General features: G+C 39.5%; 1 protein-coding gene across 2 annotated transcripts; it reads right to left on the reverse strand.

Annotated features, from left to right (window-relative positions):
* Positions 1–3869: 3869 nt before the first annotated feature.
* On the reverse strand, positions 3870–15389 carry LOC135089119 (non-structural maintenance of chromosomes element 3 homolog). Of its 2 annotated transcripts, none has more exons than XM_063984379.1 (7): positions 15185–15389; positions 12620–12766; positions 11969–12070; positions 10857–11028; positions 9121–9188; positions 5405–5536; positions 3870–4882 (listed from the first exon to the last, which is right to left on the reverse strand). In XM_063984379.1, exons 1-7 carry the CDS (start codon positions 15224–15226, stop codon positions 4796–4798), a joined length of 750 nt encoding a protein of 249 aa, XP_063840449.1. In that variant the 5' UTR covers positions 15227–15389; the 3' UTR covers positions 3870–4795. The 2 variants fall into 2 exon arrangements, with proteins under 2 accessions (XP_063840449.1, XP_063840448.1); XM_063984378.1 differs by having other exon boundaries at positions 15182–15388.
* Positions 15390–16849: the final 1460 nt, after the last annotated feature.

Below are 16849 nucleotides of genomic sequence, written 5' to 3' on the forward strand. Positions count from 1 at the left end.
ATAGTGATAGTTTTATGGAATGGAAAACAAAATGAGAACTCTACCAATGATTTATGCAGCATTTTCAAACTAATCTTTATGAAACCCCAAAGCATTTCATAATACAGGTCCTGCGTACTACGTACATTCCTTTCACACCTAATACACAATTTGAACTATCTTAAAACATCCCAGAACATAAATAAACTATTTCTTTACTAATTTTATTATGTTCATGCAGATCTTACATTTCTTTCACACGTAAGACAGTTTGAACCGCCTTGCAGCAAGTAAAGCACAGTGAGTTATTTATTCATTCATATATATATATATATATATATATATATATATATATATATATATATATATATATATATATATATATATATTACCATCAGCGGTCAGGCCTAAAAGGTGGCATTGTCCTCCAGTACGGTAACAAAACAATAAAAAGCGGGTGGGGGTGGGTAGAGGAGGGAGCATTCATACTTACATCACCAAGAGGAAAAAGAAAGACATCGCTCTTCTCTACCTTCCTTTCTCTCTCTTTAAGCCTACAAGTGTTCATGTTCTCTCTGACCTTCCCAGACTCCGGACAAAGGTTCCATTTCATCCCTTTTTGACGTCAATGACCACTGTCGTTAGGCTCGCTGCTTTTGAGTGTGACTTTACGAGGGCGCAATAGGTTGCATGAAAGCTAGCTGACTCCACACCGCTAATAGCTCATTACTTCCATGTTGGCCAGTGAAAAGCAACAGGTAAACGACAATGAGAAAGTAAGAAGAAAAAAGAAAAGAGAGAAAGAAAAAATGAAAGGAAAAAAATGAGGGCGGACAGGAGAGAGAGAGAGAGAGAGAGAGACCTCACATTCTACAATGGATTTAAGAAAAAGAAGAAAAAGGGGACGAAAGAAAGAAAGAAAGAAAGAAAAAGAGAGGAATAGAAAAAAATGAAGAAAAAAAATGAGGGCGGACAGGAGAGAGAGAGAGAGAGAGAGAGAGAGAGAGAGAGAGAGAGAGAGAGAGAGAGAGAGAGAGACCTCACATTCTACAATGGATTTAAGAAAAAGAAGAAAAAGGGGAAGAAAGAAAGAAAGAAAGAAAGAAAGAAAAAGAAAGAGAAGGAGAAAGAAACTAAAGGAAGGAAACTAACTTCCGATATTAACATGATCGTGAAGTTACAAGGAAAACTGATCCAAATTCACTCGGCAGTAGTGATAAAAGGTGCTTCACTGTACGAGAGACTACCGAGAGGAGCATAGGACAGGAATCATATACGAGGCTAACCCCTGACATTAGGAAAACGACACAGAGGAATAGGAGGAGGGAGATGTAAAGCTAACTTATCCTTTCAAAGTTCCATTCTATTATTGGGTCACATTTTCTATCGATTCCTTCCTTCTAACTTCAATCTCCATCTTCACTTTTACTTATTTTCTCTAAACGCCTACCTTTCTCTTGTAAGTGGGGAGAATGTCGGTTTGGTAGTGTATTATGTCATTTATTGATTTATGCATGGTCATATGAACATATGGTAAGGTACAAGAAGTCAACAGGGGTACGCATGACAAAATTACATAATCTCCGAATGACAAGGAGATACTTGACTGTACAGTACGTCGTAGTTTGCATTACTTTTTTTTCACCTGAAGTCTATCGCTGACCTCGTGACGCAATCCAAACTCCCACCAGTCAAAAAGTGAACGGCAGCAGCAGCAGTGTTCGGGCAAATGTCGTGATTAGTGAAGAACTCTTAACTTGCCATGTTTACGAAAGGAACGAAGCCTGGGAAGGTCTGAGAGAGAGAGAGAGAGAGAGAGAGAGAGAGAGAGAGAGAGAGAGAGAGAGAGAGAGAGAGAGAGAGAGAGAGAGACCCATCAGCGAACCGTAAAATTTCATTCTTACGTCACATCTTCCTGACGTCATGTGAAACTTCAAGGTAATCTTTTTTCCTTTCTCTCTCTCTCTCTCTCTCTCTCTCTCTCTCTCTCTCTCTCTCTCTCTCTCTCTCTCTCTCTCTCTCTCTTTTACGAATAATAGATAAATCTCAAGTCAATTTAGTCAAGGCACGGAAGGTAGATGGCTATCGGCGTCACCCCGGGCATCCTCTGGCATCGACGGCCTCACGTGTTGCGACAATGGTTAAACTAAATGCGAGATATCGATCGTCCAAGGCAACCCGAAGCAACCTGAGGCAATCTGCTGCTGTGCCACGGGATTCCAATATGTGGGAGTGGCAGTGTCAAAACATGCTTAGAGTAATGAAGTCAAGATACACGTTTATGAGAATGGGAAATAAAAAAATAAAAAAATTATATATATATATATATATATATATATATATATATATATATATATATATATATATATATATATATATATATATATATATATATATATATATATATATATATATATATCGCAATTAGATTTTGGCGAGTGGAGGATTTAATATCCGTGTTAGTATCCGGAAATATGCTTGTTGGGATATATTATTTCAAATTATGATAATACGTCCATGAGGTAATGAAACCGGTTATTATTATATCCATTGTTTCGGTCTTCTCACAGCGCTCCGCTTGGTCACGTTGAAAATCACGCTAATTTACATGGAGAAAGACATCGGTTCCCTGATCATTAAGGCTACGCTTAATGGTCTACAAACACGAACACAATAAATGCCGACATGAGAAATAAAGAAGGTTCTAGTATCGACCAATGGAAAACTCCCCCAGAACTCTTCGCCCCGCCCCTGCACACAGGCAAGCGTCACGTGTACCACCACGCTGGTTACGGCAAGCGGCGCCTCCTCCCACCACCCGTGACTCGGTGCTCCCTTTCACCTTCCGCCTTGCCGGTTTTTCCCGTTCCTGTCTTTTCTCTACTTGAACTACACGTGGCAAATGGAACTACATATTTCTACGTATTATTTGTGTAAAGACCTTCCGTAAAATATTTCGCTAATTATACCGTATTGATTAGTTTCTTACAATACCTGGCAACCGCAACAGTTCCACAAAGCAGTCCCCCAAAACGTGCCTCTGTCCACCAACATCTTGTGGGAGGAAAAGTTGCGGTACGCTTTGCAGCTGCCAGCGCAGGTGGTCTCACTGCCTACACAATAGTATCATTGTAACTCTGACAGACCAGTACACCTGATTATTCACCTTGAAGACCCAGCTGGGTTCACCACACATACACACAATACTTTTTTTTTTTTTTACCTCCCTACAAGGCAGCTGATCCTATATTTTGAAACACTTTGTACTCTCGTCGGGACCACATAAATTATTAAACACGTTTTCCCCTAGGATCATGGAAAAACTTCAAAACTATCACTAATAATGAGAAAAATGCCCTTTAAAAATCTAGAGTAATGCTATAAACCAGAAAAGCCCTTCAAAACCCTGATAAAAGTAGTTGAAATTAGATACTCAAATAGAGAAAACTGTCCTTGTTTCTGCTGTATAGTTTACGTCACTGATGTACGAGTATGTAGTACTCCACTCAACCTCTTCACACCAGCATTTAGAGTTACAGGAAAGTACGGTTCAACCTAGGTCACCTAGTATAAGTTACCAGCACCATCTATAAAAAGCCACGATAACAGTTCCTTTCTTTGGCTGTCTAATTCTTCGACGGTGAGGTGCACACGACCTCGGAGAGAGAGAGAGAGAGAGAGAGAGAGAGAGAGAGAGAGACGTGGATGTCTTACCTCATTGTTAGGATCGGTTATCTTTAATGGCACTAGATGATTAATATAGCTCATTCCTATCTATTAATTACCAACATGTAATCAAGCAACAATCTTCTCTATTAATTTGTACATCCCTTTCCTTCTTTTATTCCCAACTTTATATATTTACTAGTGCTTGAAGATGAAAATAAATCTTTCAAATCACAGATCCTCTTTATTTCCAACACAGCTTTTAAACCGAATCCTTTCTTGCCATAACAAAAAAATAAATAAAATAAAATAAATAAATAAAAAAAAGTTTGCAAATTTAGGCATAATGCAAGATCAATTCTCATAACTCGTCCGATTCGGAATGTTTCAGTAAGGTATCAACGTAAAAAAAAAAAAAAAAAAAAAACTTATGATCAGATGTGAGGGTGATAATGATATCAACTGAAGGTAATTTTTTAAAAGGTGACTCAAGCATTATTATGATGATGGAGGGTCTGATAGTGATAATAGACGAGTCAAAATGATGATAATGGTAGTGGAAGTCATGATAGTGATGGGAAAAGGAGAGGAAACATAGTGATGAGAGAGGTAAAGTGAGTAATGGTGAAGGTGAATGAAGACAGTCAAGATGGTGATGATGATGGTAGCAGAAGTAATGATAATGAAGGGGAAAGGAGAAGAAAAGTAAAGATGGAGATGGGAGATAATGAAGGTGAAGGAAGACAGTCAATATGGTAGTGATGATGGTAGTGGAGGAGCCATGATTGTGATGATGGAGTTGGGGAAATAGACTCACAATCATGATGGTAGAGTTAAAAGAGGAGACTCAAGATGGTGGTGATGGGAGATGTAGAAAAATAATCAAGAGGGTGATGACTGTGTGCAGAAACAAAAACAAGACTGGCAGTGATGGAACAGAGCAGAGTCAAGATGTTGGTGATGGATGAAAAGGAGCACAGTAAAGGATGATGACTTTGGGTGGGGACAGAAACAAGACTAGTGGTGGTGGAACAGAGCAGGTAAGATGGTGATGGTGAATATAGAGGAGCACAGGTAAGATGGTGATGAGTATGGCAAGGAACACATTAGTGGTAGAACATATTCAAAATAGTGATGGTGGTGGGCAGATTCATGATGAACTTTCTTTCCCATCATTCTCTTCATTCACAAGTTTCCACTGATAGGTCCACATAGATGGCTTCATGTTTCCATAGACCTGCAGTGAAACAGACACATCATCCGCTACTCCAAGATGGCAAGCAGAGTTCTTATTATATGATTCCTGTCCAATTTCCTACATAACAATACTGGTCCATATCTTCACAATGACTCCAGCTTGCTTCCTGTTCACTTACATAAAATCATAAGGACTTTGACTTGTTTTCTGTTACAAAGTTATAACTCATCTGGTTTTCCATTTCCTATTACCATTAATTAAACATTATCTTTTTATCTATATACCAAGCCAGCAATCCCACACAGGGTGCCTCAGACAAAGCATACACACACACACACACACACACACACACACACACACACACACACACACACACACACACACACACACACACACACACCCTCATTCACTCTCTTAGCCCAATCTTAGGTCAATCTCATTTACTCTTTTAGCCCTTGATGGAAAAAAGTCAGTCTCAAAGCCCAACTAAAAACTGAACACTAAAAAAACACAGTATTACAGTCTCAATGACATTCATCTACTTCTTAATCAAACACTAACCTCGCATACGAATTCCAATACTTTCTTCTTGCAGAACTCAGCATTGGCACGATCCCCCCACGTGTACATGGTTGTAGGTGGTTCAGTTAAATCGTTAACTGTACTCTCCAAATATTTCTGCCGTAGGAATTCCTGACAAAAGAACAGGTATTTGACACCTTTTATTTATTCATTCATTTATTTATTTATTTATTTATTTATCTTATTTATTTATTTTTTTTGTAAGAGGGTAAAGTTCAAAGTGGTAGTCAAACACTGAAGGATAAGTGTCTTCAAACCTCCCTCTTGAAGGAGTTCAAGTCAAAGGAAGGTGGAAATACAGAAGTAGGCAGGGAGTTCCAGAGTTTACCAGAGAAGAGGACAAATGATTGAGAATACTGATTAACTCTTGCATTAAAGAGGTGGACAGAATAGGGGTGAGAGAAAGAAAAAAGTCTTGTGCAGCAAGGCTGTGGGAGGAGGGGAGGCATGCAATTAGCAAGATCAAAAGAACAGTTAACACGAAAATCATGGCAGAAGATAGGAAGAGATGCAACACTGTGACAATGAGAAAGAGGCTGAAGACAGTCAATCAGAGGAAAGAAGTTGATGAGATGAAAAGCTTTTGATTCTATCCTGTCTAGAAGAGTAGTATGAGTGGAACCCCCCAGATATGTGAAGCACACTCCATACATGGACAGATAAGGCCCCTTTATGGAGTTAGCAGCTTGGGGGAGGGTGAAAAAAAAAACTGGCATAGACGTCTCACAATAACTAACTTTATAGAAGCTGTTTTAGCTAGAGATGACATGTGCAATTTTCAGTTTAGATTATAAGAAAAGGACAGACTGAGGATATTCAGTGCAGAAGAGTGTAGAAGTGTCATTGAAGAAGAGGGAATGGTTGTCTGGAAGGTTGTATTGAGTTGATAGATGGAGGAATTGAGTTTTTGAGGCATTGAACAATGTCAAGTTTGCTCTGCCCCAATCAGAAACTTTAGAGAGAGCAGAAGTCAGGTGTTCTGTGGCTTCCCTGCATGAAATGTTTACTTCCTGAAGGGTTGGACGTCTACAAAAAGACACAGAAAAGTGCTGGGTGGTATCATCAGCCTAGGAATGGATTAAGACAAGAAGTTTGATTTGGAAGATCACTGATGAATAATAGGAAGAGAGTGGGTGACAGGACAGAATCCTGAGGAACACCACTGTTAATAGATTGAGGAGAAGAACAGTGACCATCTACCAATAGAAATGGTCAGAAAGGAAACTTGAGATGAAGTTACAGAGAGAAGGATAGAAGCCATAGGAGGGTAGTTTGGAAATCAAAGCTTTGTGCCAGACTCTATCAAAAGCTTTTTATATATCTAAGGCAACAGCTGAAGTTTCACCAAAATCTCTAAAAGAGGATGACCAAGACTCAGTAAGGAAAAGCCAAAAGATCACCAGTAGAGCAGCCTTGACAGACCCCATACCGACGATCAGACAGAAGGTTGTGAAGTGATAGATGTTTAAGAATCTTGCTGTTAAGACTTTAGATAGGCAGGAAATTAAAGCAATAGGACAGTAGTATGAGGGATTAGAATGGTCATCCTTTTAAGGAATAGGCTGAATATAGGCAAACTTCCAGCAAGAAGGAAAGGTAGATATTGACAGACAGAGTTGAGAGAGTTTGAATAGGTAAGGTGCAAGCATGGAGGAGCAGTTTTGGAGAACAATAGGAGGGACCTGATCTGGTTGATAAGTATTCCAAGGGTTTAGGCCAGTGGGGGCATGGAAAACATCGTTGTGAGGAATTTTAGGTAGCATGAAATAGTTAGAGGGTGGAGGAGAGGGGAGAAACAAGCCCTGAATCGTCCACAATAGAGTTTTTTACCAAAGGTTTGAGTGAAGAGTTCAGCTTTGGTGATAGATGTGATAGCAGTGGTGCCATCTGGTTGAAACAGAGGGAAAGAAGAAGCAAAGTTATTGGAGATGTTTTTGGGTAGGCGCCAGAAGTCACGAGGGGAGTTAGATCTTGAAAGTGAGGAATGTATGCCTCCAAGCCCAGACACTATCACCTGTTATGTGCTTGGCACACATAGACAGGTCTCTGACATGGAAGCAATAGTCACTCCAACAAAAATCAACAAAATACCTCCTCAGGTTCCCCCAACTAGCAGGGGCAAAATGTCAGAGGCACCTCTGCTTAGGGGGGATCCTGAGGATGGATTGGAGTGATAGGACATGACACAGATATGAGATTGTGATCGAAGGAGCCCAACAGAGAAGAGAGGGTGACAACATAAGCAGAAGGATTAGAGGTTAGGAAAAGGTCAAGAAAGTTGGGCGTATCATCAAAATGGTCAGGAATACAAGTAGGATGTTTGCACCAATTGCTCTAGGTTGTGGAGGATAGCAAAGTTAAAGGCTAGTTCATAAGGGATGGTCAGTGAAGGGAGAGGAAAGCCAAAGCTAGTGTGTGAACAATGAAGTCTCCAAGAATGGAGATCTCTGCAAAAGGGAGGAGTCAGAATGTGCTCCACTTTAGATATTAAGCAAAGAATTTCTTAATAGTCAGAGGAATTAGGTGTCAGAGGTATACAGCACAGATAAATTTAGTTTGAGAGTGACTCTGTAGTTGTAGCTAGATGGTGGAAAACTCGGAAGATTCAAGAGCATGGACACAAGAGCAGGTTGTCATTCCGCACATAGACGTAACATCCAGCTTTGGATTGAAAATGAGGATAGAGAAAGTAGGAGGGAACAGAAAAGCGGCTACTGTCAGTTGCCTCCTCAGTTGACACCTGTGTTTCAGTAAGGAAAAGACGAGGTTTAGTAGAGAGGTGGTATTCTACAGATTGAAAATTAGATCTAAGACTGTGAAAATTGCAGAAGTTAATGAAGAAAAGTTGAAGGGGGGTGTCAAGACACTTAGGGTTGATACCAGAAGAGTAGTCTAACCTGGGGACATTTGTGGTCCCCTGCCCCAGATAGGGGACTCTTGAGGCTGATGATGGATAATTTTAAATTTTGAGTGAAGGGTGTGAGTGTGTGTAATTAGGTGCTTATAGTTTTGTGTGAAGGAAGGGAGTTGCCTTCGGAGAGCAGGCTGTGACTGCTCCCTTGTGTTGTGAGACACAAAGGGAAACGTTCAGTGAGGTCACAGCTGGGTTTAATGGTAGGTTTACAGCACCCCCTGATCTTGCTTCAGACCTCACTGGGAGTAATTATGATTTTGGCAGGTGCCTACTGCCTCCTCCAGGACACACCACAATTAAAGTTGTAACCTCCTTTACAATTATACATACATACATAAATACATATAACAAGGCTGTCTCCCCCAAAAAAGAGGGGTAGCCAAGACAAGGCACACAACTTTCACATTCACACCAATTCACATCACTCTCTTAGCTCCTTGGTCCCCAAAAGAGAAGAGAAAGTACTCCTGCCCTCAACTTTATGGGGTTCAGTCACACAGCTTGCAACTTTATAATTATACAGATATTATATGATATTATATTCAAGAGGAAATATGAGAAAAAAGGACACAATTTTAATAAGCATGGATTCAGGCTAAGGAGAGGCAAACATCAATCTTTTTTTTCCTGTTCCAGCCAAAGTTTCTAAGGGGAACAGTATGCCTTGTGTTAATTTAATAAACAGTGTTCCTCTAAAAGTATGAAGAACAGAGTACCATGCAGCTTCTTTGAGAACTACAGACAAAAAAAAAACAAATTCTACTGCAGTTGGTAGACTTACTTGAATCATATCTCTAGATGAGGATCCCAAATCATTATCAAGGGCATTGAGAAAGGATTCCAAACCTCCTGAAGGATAAGAGATAAAAGATGAGGATGTAGATTAACAAACACACATGCAAGAAACATATAATTCATATCACCAAGGCAACACCAGCAGCAGCTCATCAGACTTAAACTAATGAAAAGGCCTTAAATTTGCCATCATGTTCTCAACCTCCTCACTTGGGGAAGGAAAACATTCAGAGTACTTGTCTAATCATCTGAATTGCTGCTATGACACAGTATCCTCTCCCTTAAACATACTATTAATTTTAGACCAGAGAGCATTATAGCAGTCATTACATTTTTCTTTACTTTTTAATGAGAGAGAGAGAGAGAGAGAGAGATGAGAGAGAGAGAGAAGAGAGAGAGAGAGAGAGAGAGAGAGAGAGAGAGAGAGAGAGAGAGAGAGAGAGAGAGAGAGAGAGGAAGAGAGAGAGAGAGAGAGGAGAGAGAGAGAGAGGAGAGAGAGAGAGAGAGAGAGAGACGAGAGAGAGAGAGAGAGAGAGCAGAGAGAGATGAGAGAGAGAGGAGAGAGAGAGCCAGTCCCTGAAGAGAACATCAACAGACTTAAACTTACTATCTTTGGTCCAGGCATTATGTGGTAATATATCGCTAGACCCTCTAAGTCATCAGTCATGCCAATATGGTTTGATTTATGAGTTGTATCCTATCCTGACAGCAAATATTCAGTACCTTTGTCATGCACCATAAAGAAATTTGTGTGATCTTTAACATGATTCAGACTGGAGTGCTGTGAGAAGAATGAGACAATGTACAATATAATGACATAACATTGTACAGTATAATAATAACCTACTCCATTCTTCTTTCATACATGTATTATTATAATCTGACACCACAATATCCCACCATGCATGTTTCCAGGTGCTCATATCTCTAATATTCATACCTTCACTTGCCAGAATCTAATTGCAATTTAACAATAAATTTCAAAAAATCCTTCTCATTCTTTTCTCATAAAAGTATTTAACAGTGTCTTGAATTCATTATTATATGCATGTTTCCTGAGCAGCATGAATACACTGGGATACTGCGAAGAGGTGGGATAAATTTGCCTTGAGAGATGTCACTGGGGAATTGAATACTGAGATGACACTCAAAGGTAAATCTGAGTCCAACACAATTACCAACTCATCTGTAAGTAAATGATCACCAGCTGGGCAAGCATGATTTCAATTTAGCCTCAAATGTCCTGTTACTGTTAACATTACTTTTAAGTGTGCAATGTGATTTGATGGTTTGTGGTTTTCTTCTATATACCATTACTAATAATGAAGGATAGAATAAACAAAACTACCATTTAGGGGCAGTGTTATCAGTTGGCGTGTGGCTTTCTATCTTACACAATCCTTAATAACACAACAGAACAATAAAAATTACTCTTTGGGGGGCATGGTGTTATCAGCTGCTTTTGCTGGTTTATGGCTTCCTTCTTACACATTCACTAGTAGTGCATTGATGCCAACAATAATTACCACCAGGACACCTTCTACTTGAAGCTCATAAAGTCACAGGTAAGGTTAGGCATCCAAATTTCACCAAATTTTGTTCTCCTACCTAAAAAAACCTAAATTCCCACCAGGCCCTTGAGTCTGTTGTGAATAGAGAAAGAGAAGGAGATTGGGATGTCTCTTAAAAGTAACATTTACCACTACTGTTACCTTTACTCACCTACACTCATTTTTCCCTCATTCATAAAGATAGCAGCAAGTATGGCAATAAGGAGTCCCCTTTTGACTTCCTCACTTCTTGGCAACTGCTCATACTTGGCAAAGGTGCTACCCACTGTATTCACCAGGATGTAGCCGTGGGTTTTTACTGACATTATTTTGTAGCCAAACAGCTGGTGAAAGATTATTTATGCTATCATTAAGATACAATTTCCTGCAATCAAACATCTGGTGAAAGATTATTTATAGTATCATTAAAATGCAATTTTCTGCAACCAAAAGGCTAGTGAAAGATTATTCAAACAATCATGAACATACAATTTCTTGCAACAGTGTCAGGTGAAAGCTTATTTATACAATCATGAACATATTATTTCCTACAACCAAACATCTGGTGAAAGATTATATTAATCACAAAAATCAAAATTTCTGTAACCAAACACTTGATGAAATATAACTATACAATAATGAACATAAAATTTTCTGTAAAGAAACACCTGATGAGAGATTATTTATACAAACATCTATCTATACACTAAAAGCCAACAATCCCACACAAAATGGCCCAAGAAGACACCACACACTCACGCACATCATTCACACCCTTAGCCCTGTCAGCCCCTGGTGAAAACATGAATAACAATTTATTTTCTAACTGATCAGTCTACACCATTCCACCAGTGCTTCATGTTTCTGGCCAAATTTTCTCCTAACTCCAACCTCATTTCACTTAACTTATACCACATAACTCTTACGGCAAATAGAAGCTTCAGTTAATTCACAAAAATGTAGAGGACAAACAGTTACATATATTACATCAGTTCATGAACAGTGGAGTAGCCTCAGGTAGCTAAGGGTAAATTTTATCTGGATCTGGTTTGAATAGCTGTGCAGATCAGTGGGAAAAGAGCGCAGCTGTGTAAACCAACTATGAGCCTCTGCATCATCATAGAATACCATTTCTAATACTATGGCACTTAAAATTATATAAAGGTATGCATATTTCATGTAGGGACTGTCATGTGTAGGCCTAACCACTCCTTGTAACTTCCCTTATTTACTTATGTTTTTACAGGTTAATTCAAGAGATAGATAAAAGATCTGAATACTTACATGTTCCATCATTTCTCCTGCTTTAATCATCACAGTCTTGTAAGATGACCTGCTTTTGAGGGAGGTGATACCCTTCCTGATATCACTACTCTTTAATGGAATCTGTAAAAGACAGACATATACCATGTGTGTGTATATATATATATATATATATATATATATATATATATATATATATATATATATATATATATATATATATATATATATATATATATATATATATATATATATATATATATATATATATATATGCAGAGATGAATGCTATTTCTCACTGAAATCAAAGCACATCAAAGTATAAAAGATTAATATTATGTACCTTTAAAAATGCAGTGGTGTCACCTTTGTGGTTTTCTTCTCTTTACACAACCATTAATAATGCATGAGAACAATAATGACCATCAATATCTATGCTGGTGTGTAAAGACCTTGAAAATACAGCTTACATTAGGTTAAGAAGTAACATTTCAGATTTTTTTGCTTCTCACAGCCAAAAACCCTATATTTTCATTGTGCCCCCAAGTTTGTTGTGGACAGGGAAAGAGAAAAAGGAGGTTGGGGTGTGTGTCTCTAAAGGAAACATTTACCAAACACTGATAACTGAAACCCTATTTGTCACTGACATCAAACACATCGACAAAAATTTACCTTCCTGATCTCTGCAGCCAGCAGCATGTTACACACTTGTCCTGCCAACTTCTTCACATCTTTCTCTGAAAGCTGGCATGCACCCTGAGACTGGGTTAGTGTATAATCTTCTTCTTCTTCTTCTTCTTCTGTATCATCATCCATCTCCTGAAATTTTAAATATGAGGGTGGGTAAAAATTCTTCTAGTTCTGCCTCAACACTGCTCTGAGATTTAGAGAGAGAGAGAGAGAGAGAGAGAGAGAGAGAGAGAGAGAGAGAGAGAGAGAGAGAGAGAGAGAGAGAGAGAGAGAGAGAGAGAGAGAGAGAGAGAGAGAGAGAGAGAGAGAGAGAGAGAGAGAGAGAGAGAGAGAGAGAGAGAGAGAGAGAGAGAGAGAGAGAGAGAGAGAGAGAGAATCATATAGAGGTATCAACAAGACATGAATTGAATCCCTCATTCCAACAAACTCTGGGAATAAGTCATGGAGAGAAGGGAATGTCCAGCATCCTACTAAATTTTCAAGAACCCACATCTTCCTGACTAAATGACTTTATTTAGTAATAGTCTTTCACTTACATCATATTAGTACATAACATCCATATGATTGACAAACAGACTGAGTTCAGGATGCCAACCCTCACCAAGACAGGCCACACAACTCCACTGATTTATTTCCTGTGGGATCCCTGGTTTGAGGCAAGACGAGTGTCGGGATACCTACATCCTGCCAGCTCCTCTGCTCTTATGCCCAGCCAGTTCCTTAGCTCCTACATCCTGCTAGCTCCTCCGCTCCTACACCTTGAAGGTCCTCATTATCCTATGCCATGCCAGCTCCTCAGCCCCTATGCTCTACTGGCTCATTGGCTCCTTAGTCCTGCTGGCTCCTATGCCCTGCCTTTCCTTGCTATCCCTGTCGATTTCTTGTTTTCTACACTGGCTCATTATTGCTGCTGGATACTACACCTATGTCCTGCCGGTCCTCGTTATCCTACTCCCTGTTGATTCCTTGTTTTCTCCACTGGCTTGTTATCACTGCTAGATACTACACCTCCAGACCCTTCTGTACCTAGCCTGTTCACCTGGTCCAGCAGAAGGCAGCCCATCTGTGTGGCAACCACACTCACTCACCTCTGCACTCTCCTGCCTTGGAGAAAGCTGCCAGTTGGGTTCCCTAGTTTGCTTATCTCCTCCTATATCACACATTCAAACTTCAAAGAGCACCACTCCACCCTACCAACCAGCTCTATTCTCTGCTAAGTCTTATGGGGCCACAGCTACTGGTTGGGTGTTTTGCCTTTCGTTAGTTTGAATTCTGTCCTTTGTGTATATATATATATATATATATATATATATATATATATATATATATATATATATATATATATATATATATATATATATATATATATATATATACTCATTCATAGTGAGCTTCAATATTGCTATCCTTCCCAAGGGTGCACAAAGGGAAAACCTGGAATTTTGTTTCTGAATTTTGAGGGTGAGAGAATGTGCCCTCTTGAGAGGACTTGTGTTGCAGCTCCTCTTCACTCACAATCAACCACCTACACCAGGAAACACCAGTTTACACCAAGACACCTTGCCAGAAATAATCCAGAACAGGATAAAAAATGGTGACAAAACTGGAGTGGAGGCCCACCTCAACTTAGTTGGTAGCAGAATTAATAGGCAAAAGTAACAGTACAGCCAAGTAGAGAAGTTAACATGACCATCACAGTAAAATAAAGTCTATACAGAATTGGAAAACAAAGTATACCACACCATTACAAATCTAAATCAGCTAAATAATAAAGAAAACCACCCATCTCACAATGCTGAGCCTGACTTTACTTGACCTCACCAATTACTGGATAGTGATGAAATAAGGAAAATTTCTTGTCATGTACTTATGTGCCAGCCTTCCACTGCTCATAACCCTTTTTACCTTTAATACCTAGATTTAAAAATGGCTATCGAAGGAGCTCAAACTATTTCTTCCAATAACTGGTTCCACTCCTGAATGGTGCACACTGTAAACCAGTTTTTAGTGAGAGTGGCGGGGCACAGCCAGATCATGCCTCTGCCCCATCAGGCTGGTGGTGCTGAAGCTTGGTGAGGATGGGTTGTCTTCACCAAACCTAACCTTATCAAACAGATCAGACAACTGTGAATCCCTGCAGTAAGACTTCTAAATAAATACCATCAATTATAAATCTAAGAGTAGGACTGCACAACAGCCAAACATAACAACAACCTAAACTAACAGAACATAATAACTTAAACCTGGCAAACAGATGAGACAAGAGTAAGTTACCAGAAGTGAGACAGGTGTACTTCTAAATAAATGCCTTTAATTCCAAGTCTAAAAGCACAGTACATAAAAACCTCTCTCTTTATACTCCTGCACTCCACTCCACACCTAACCTAACCTTTCTCCTTCCACTCCTGCACTTTTTGATTTTAAAACATCTAAATCTAAAATCTCTCTCTCTCTCTCCTTGCACTCAAACAGTTGTACACCAACAACCTCTCTCTCTCTCTCTCTCCCTCCCTCCATTCCTGCTCGCTATCACTCTCTACTCACCACCACAACATTCTTTCGTGGCTTGTTCTTGGTTCGTCGAGACATTTTGTGGTCTGGCTCAAGGCAACTGCTTCAGAGGGAGAATGGCTGAGGAATAACCCCGTATCCTTCAAGTCTGAGCAAGAAATGGGAAGTGAACCGTAAAGGTAGGTATGTTCCCGCCAAGTCCTCGTTTTCTCTTCCTCTTCTTGTGGCGTGTTTTGTTACGTTTTCAGGCAGTGTTTGTATAAAATAGCTCTCAGGAAATTATTAATATAAATATTAAGTATTTATTTTTTTTCAGGGAGTTTATTAAGTCCACGTTATTTCAAGAAATATCCGATAATGATGTATATTTATACAGAGAAAAATGTCACATGGAATACTACTGTTACGAACGCGTATTTATGTAGCAGCCCTACAGGCGAGCACATGAGCATGCAGTGTATAAGGCAGCCTCATATGAGTATATATGTGAGTACATATGGGTACATGTGTGAGTGCATGTATGGGTAACTTAGCTAGCGGCGTTGCGTGGCTCCCCGTTTAGAGGCTGGTGCCGTTATCTACAGCACTAATGGAAGGGTAGCTTAACATAAATCTTTAGGAGGCTCTGGGTCATGAGGATGTCTGTGTGTGTATGTGTGTGTTTGTGTGTGTGCCGGCGCATTAGACGCACTTTTTTTTCTTGAAAAAAGTATCCGATAATTACTGTGCGTTTAATTGGGCCGTAATACAGACGTCTAAGCTTGTAAGCCTAGATCAATAGGTGTGGGATTGAAGCAGCACACTAAGCACATATATTGTTACTAATAATATTATAAAATCTCTCTCTCTCTCTCTCTCTCTCTCTCTCTCTCATACACAGAGAGAGAGGCTGTGATGGATGGAGGGAGAGAGGGAAGGGAAAGGGAGGGAATGAGGGCAAGGAAAGAGAGAGAGAGAGAGCGAGCAAAACACACTCACACAGTTTTAGATGTGATGGTAATACTGCAGGGACAGTGCTGCATCATACTAGATGTTAAAACAAAACACACACTCAGGGATTTTTAGGTGAACTTTCATTGTTGTTTTAGACATATCAAAAGCTTTTGATAGAGTCTGGCACAAAGCTTTGATTTCCAAACTACCTTCCAGCGGCCTCTATCCTTCTCTCTGTAACTTTATATTAAGTTTCCTATCTGACCATTCCATTAACAGTTATGTTCAATGCCTCAAAAACTCAATTCCTTCATCTATCAGCTCCACACTAGTTTCCAGATATCTATCCCCTCTTCTTCAATGACACTCAACTGTCCCTCTCTTCTACACTGAACATCCTCAGTCTGTTCTTCACTTATAATCTAAATTGGAAACTTAACATCTTATCTCAAGCTAAAACAGCTTCTGTGAAATTAGGTGTTCAGTGTTGTCTCTGCCAGTTTTTCTCACCCCCAACCAGCTGCTAACCCTGTACAGGGGCCTTATCTATCTATGTATGGAGTTTGCTTCACATGTATGGGGTGGGGGGTTCCACTCATACAGCTCTTTTGGACAGGTTGGAATCAAAAGCTTTTCAATTTATCAACTCCTTTCCTCTAACTAACTGTCTTCAGCCTCTTTCTCATCATCACAACATTACATCCTTTGCTGTCTTCTACTGGTATTTTCACACTGACTGCTCTTCTGATTATGCTAACTTTATGCCTT

This window comes from Scylla paramamosain, chromosome 32 (genome assembly GCF_035594125.1).
Source record: "Scylla paramamosain isolate STU-SP2022 chromosome 32, ASM3559412v1, whole genome shotgun sequence".
NCBI classification, from domain to species: Eukaryota; Metazoa; Arthropoda; class Malacostraca; order Decapoda; family Portunidae; genus Scylla; species Scylla paramamosain.

What these genes read in the sequence shown, in the direction of transcription:
- LOC135089119 (XM_063984378.1), bottom strand. Translation starts at nt 15,226, where the DNA reads ATGTCTCGACGAACCAAGAACAAGCCACGAAAGAATGTTGTGGTG. An exon ending in TGGCTGCAGAGATCAGGAAG is followed by an intron (nt 12,071 to 12,619) that starts GTAAATTTTTGT and finishes TGTCTTTTACAG; the next exon opens with ATTCCATTAAAGAGTAGTGA. An exon ending in CATCTAGAGATATGATTCAA is followed by an intron (nt 5,537 to 9,120) that starts GTAAGTCTACCA and finishes TTCTTTTGTCAG; the next exon opens with GAATTCCTACGGCAGAAATA.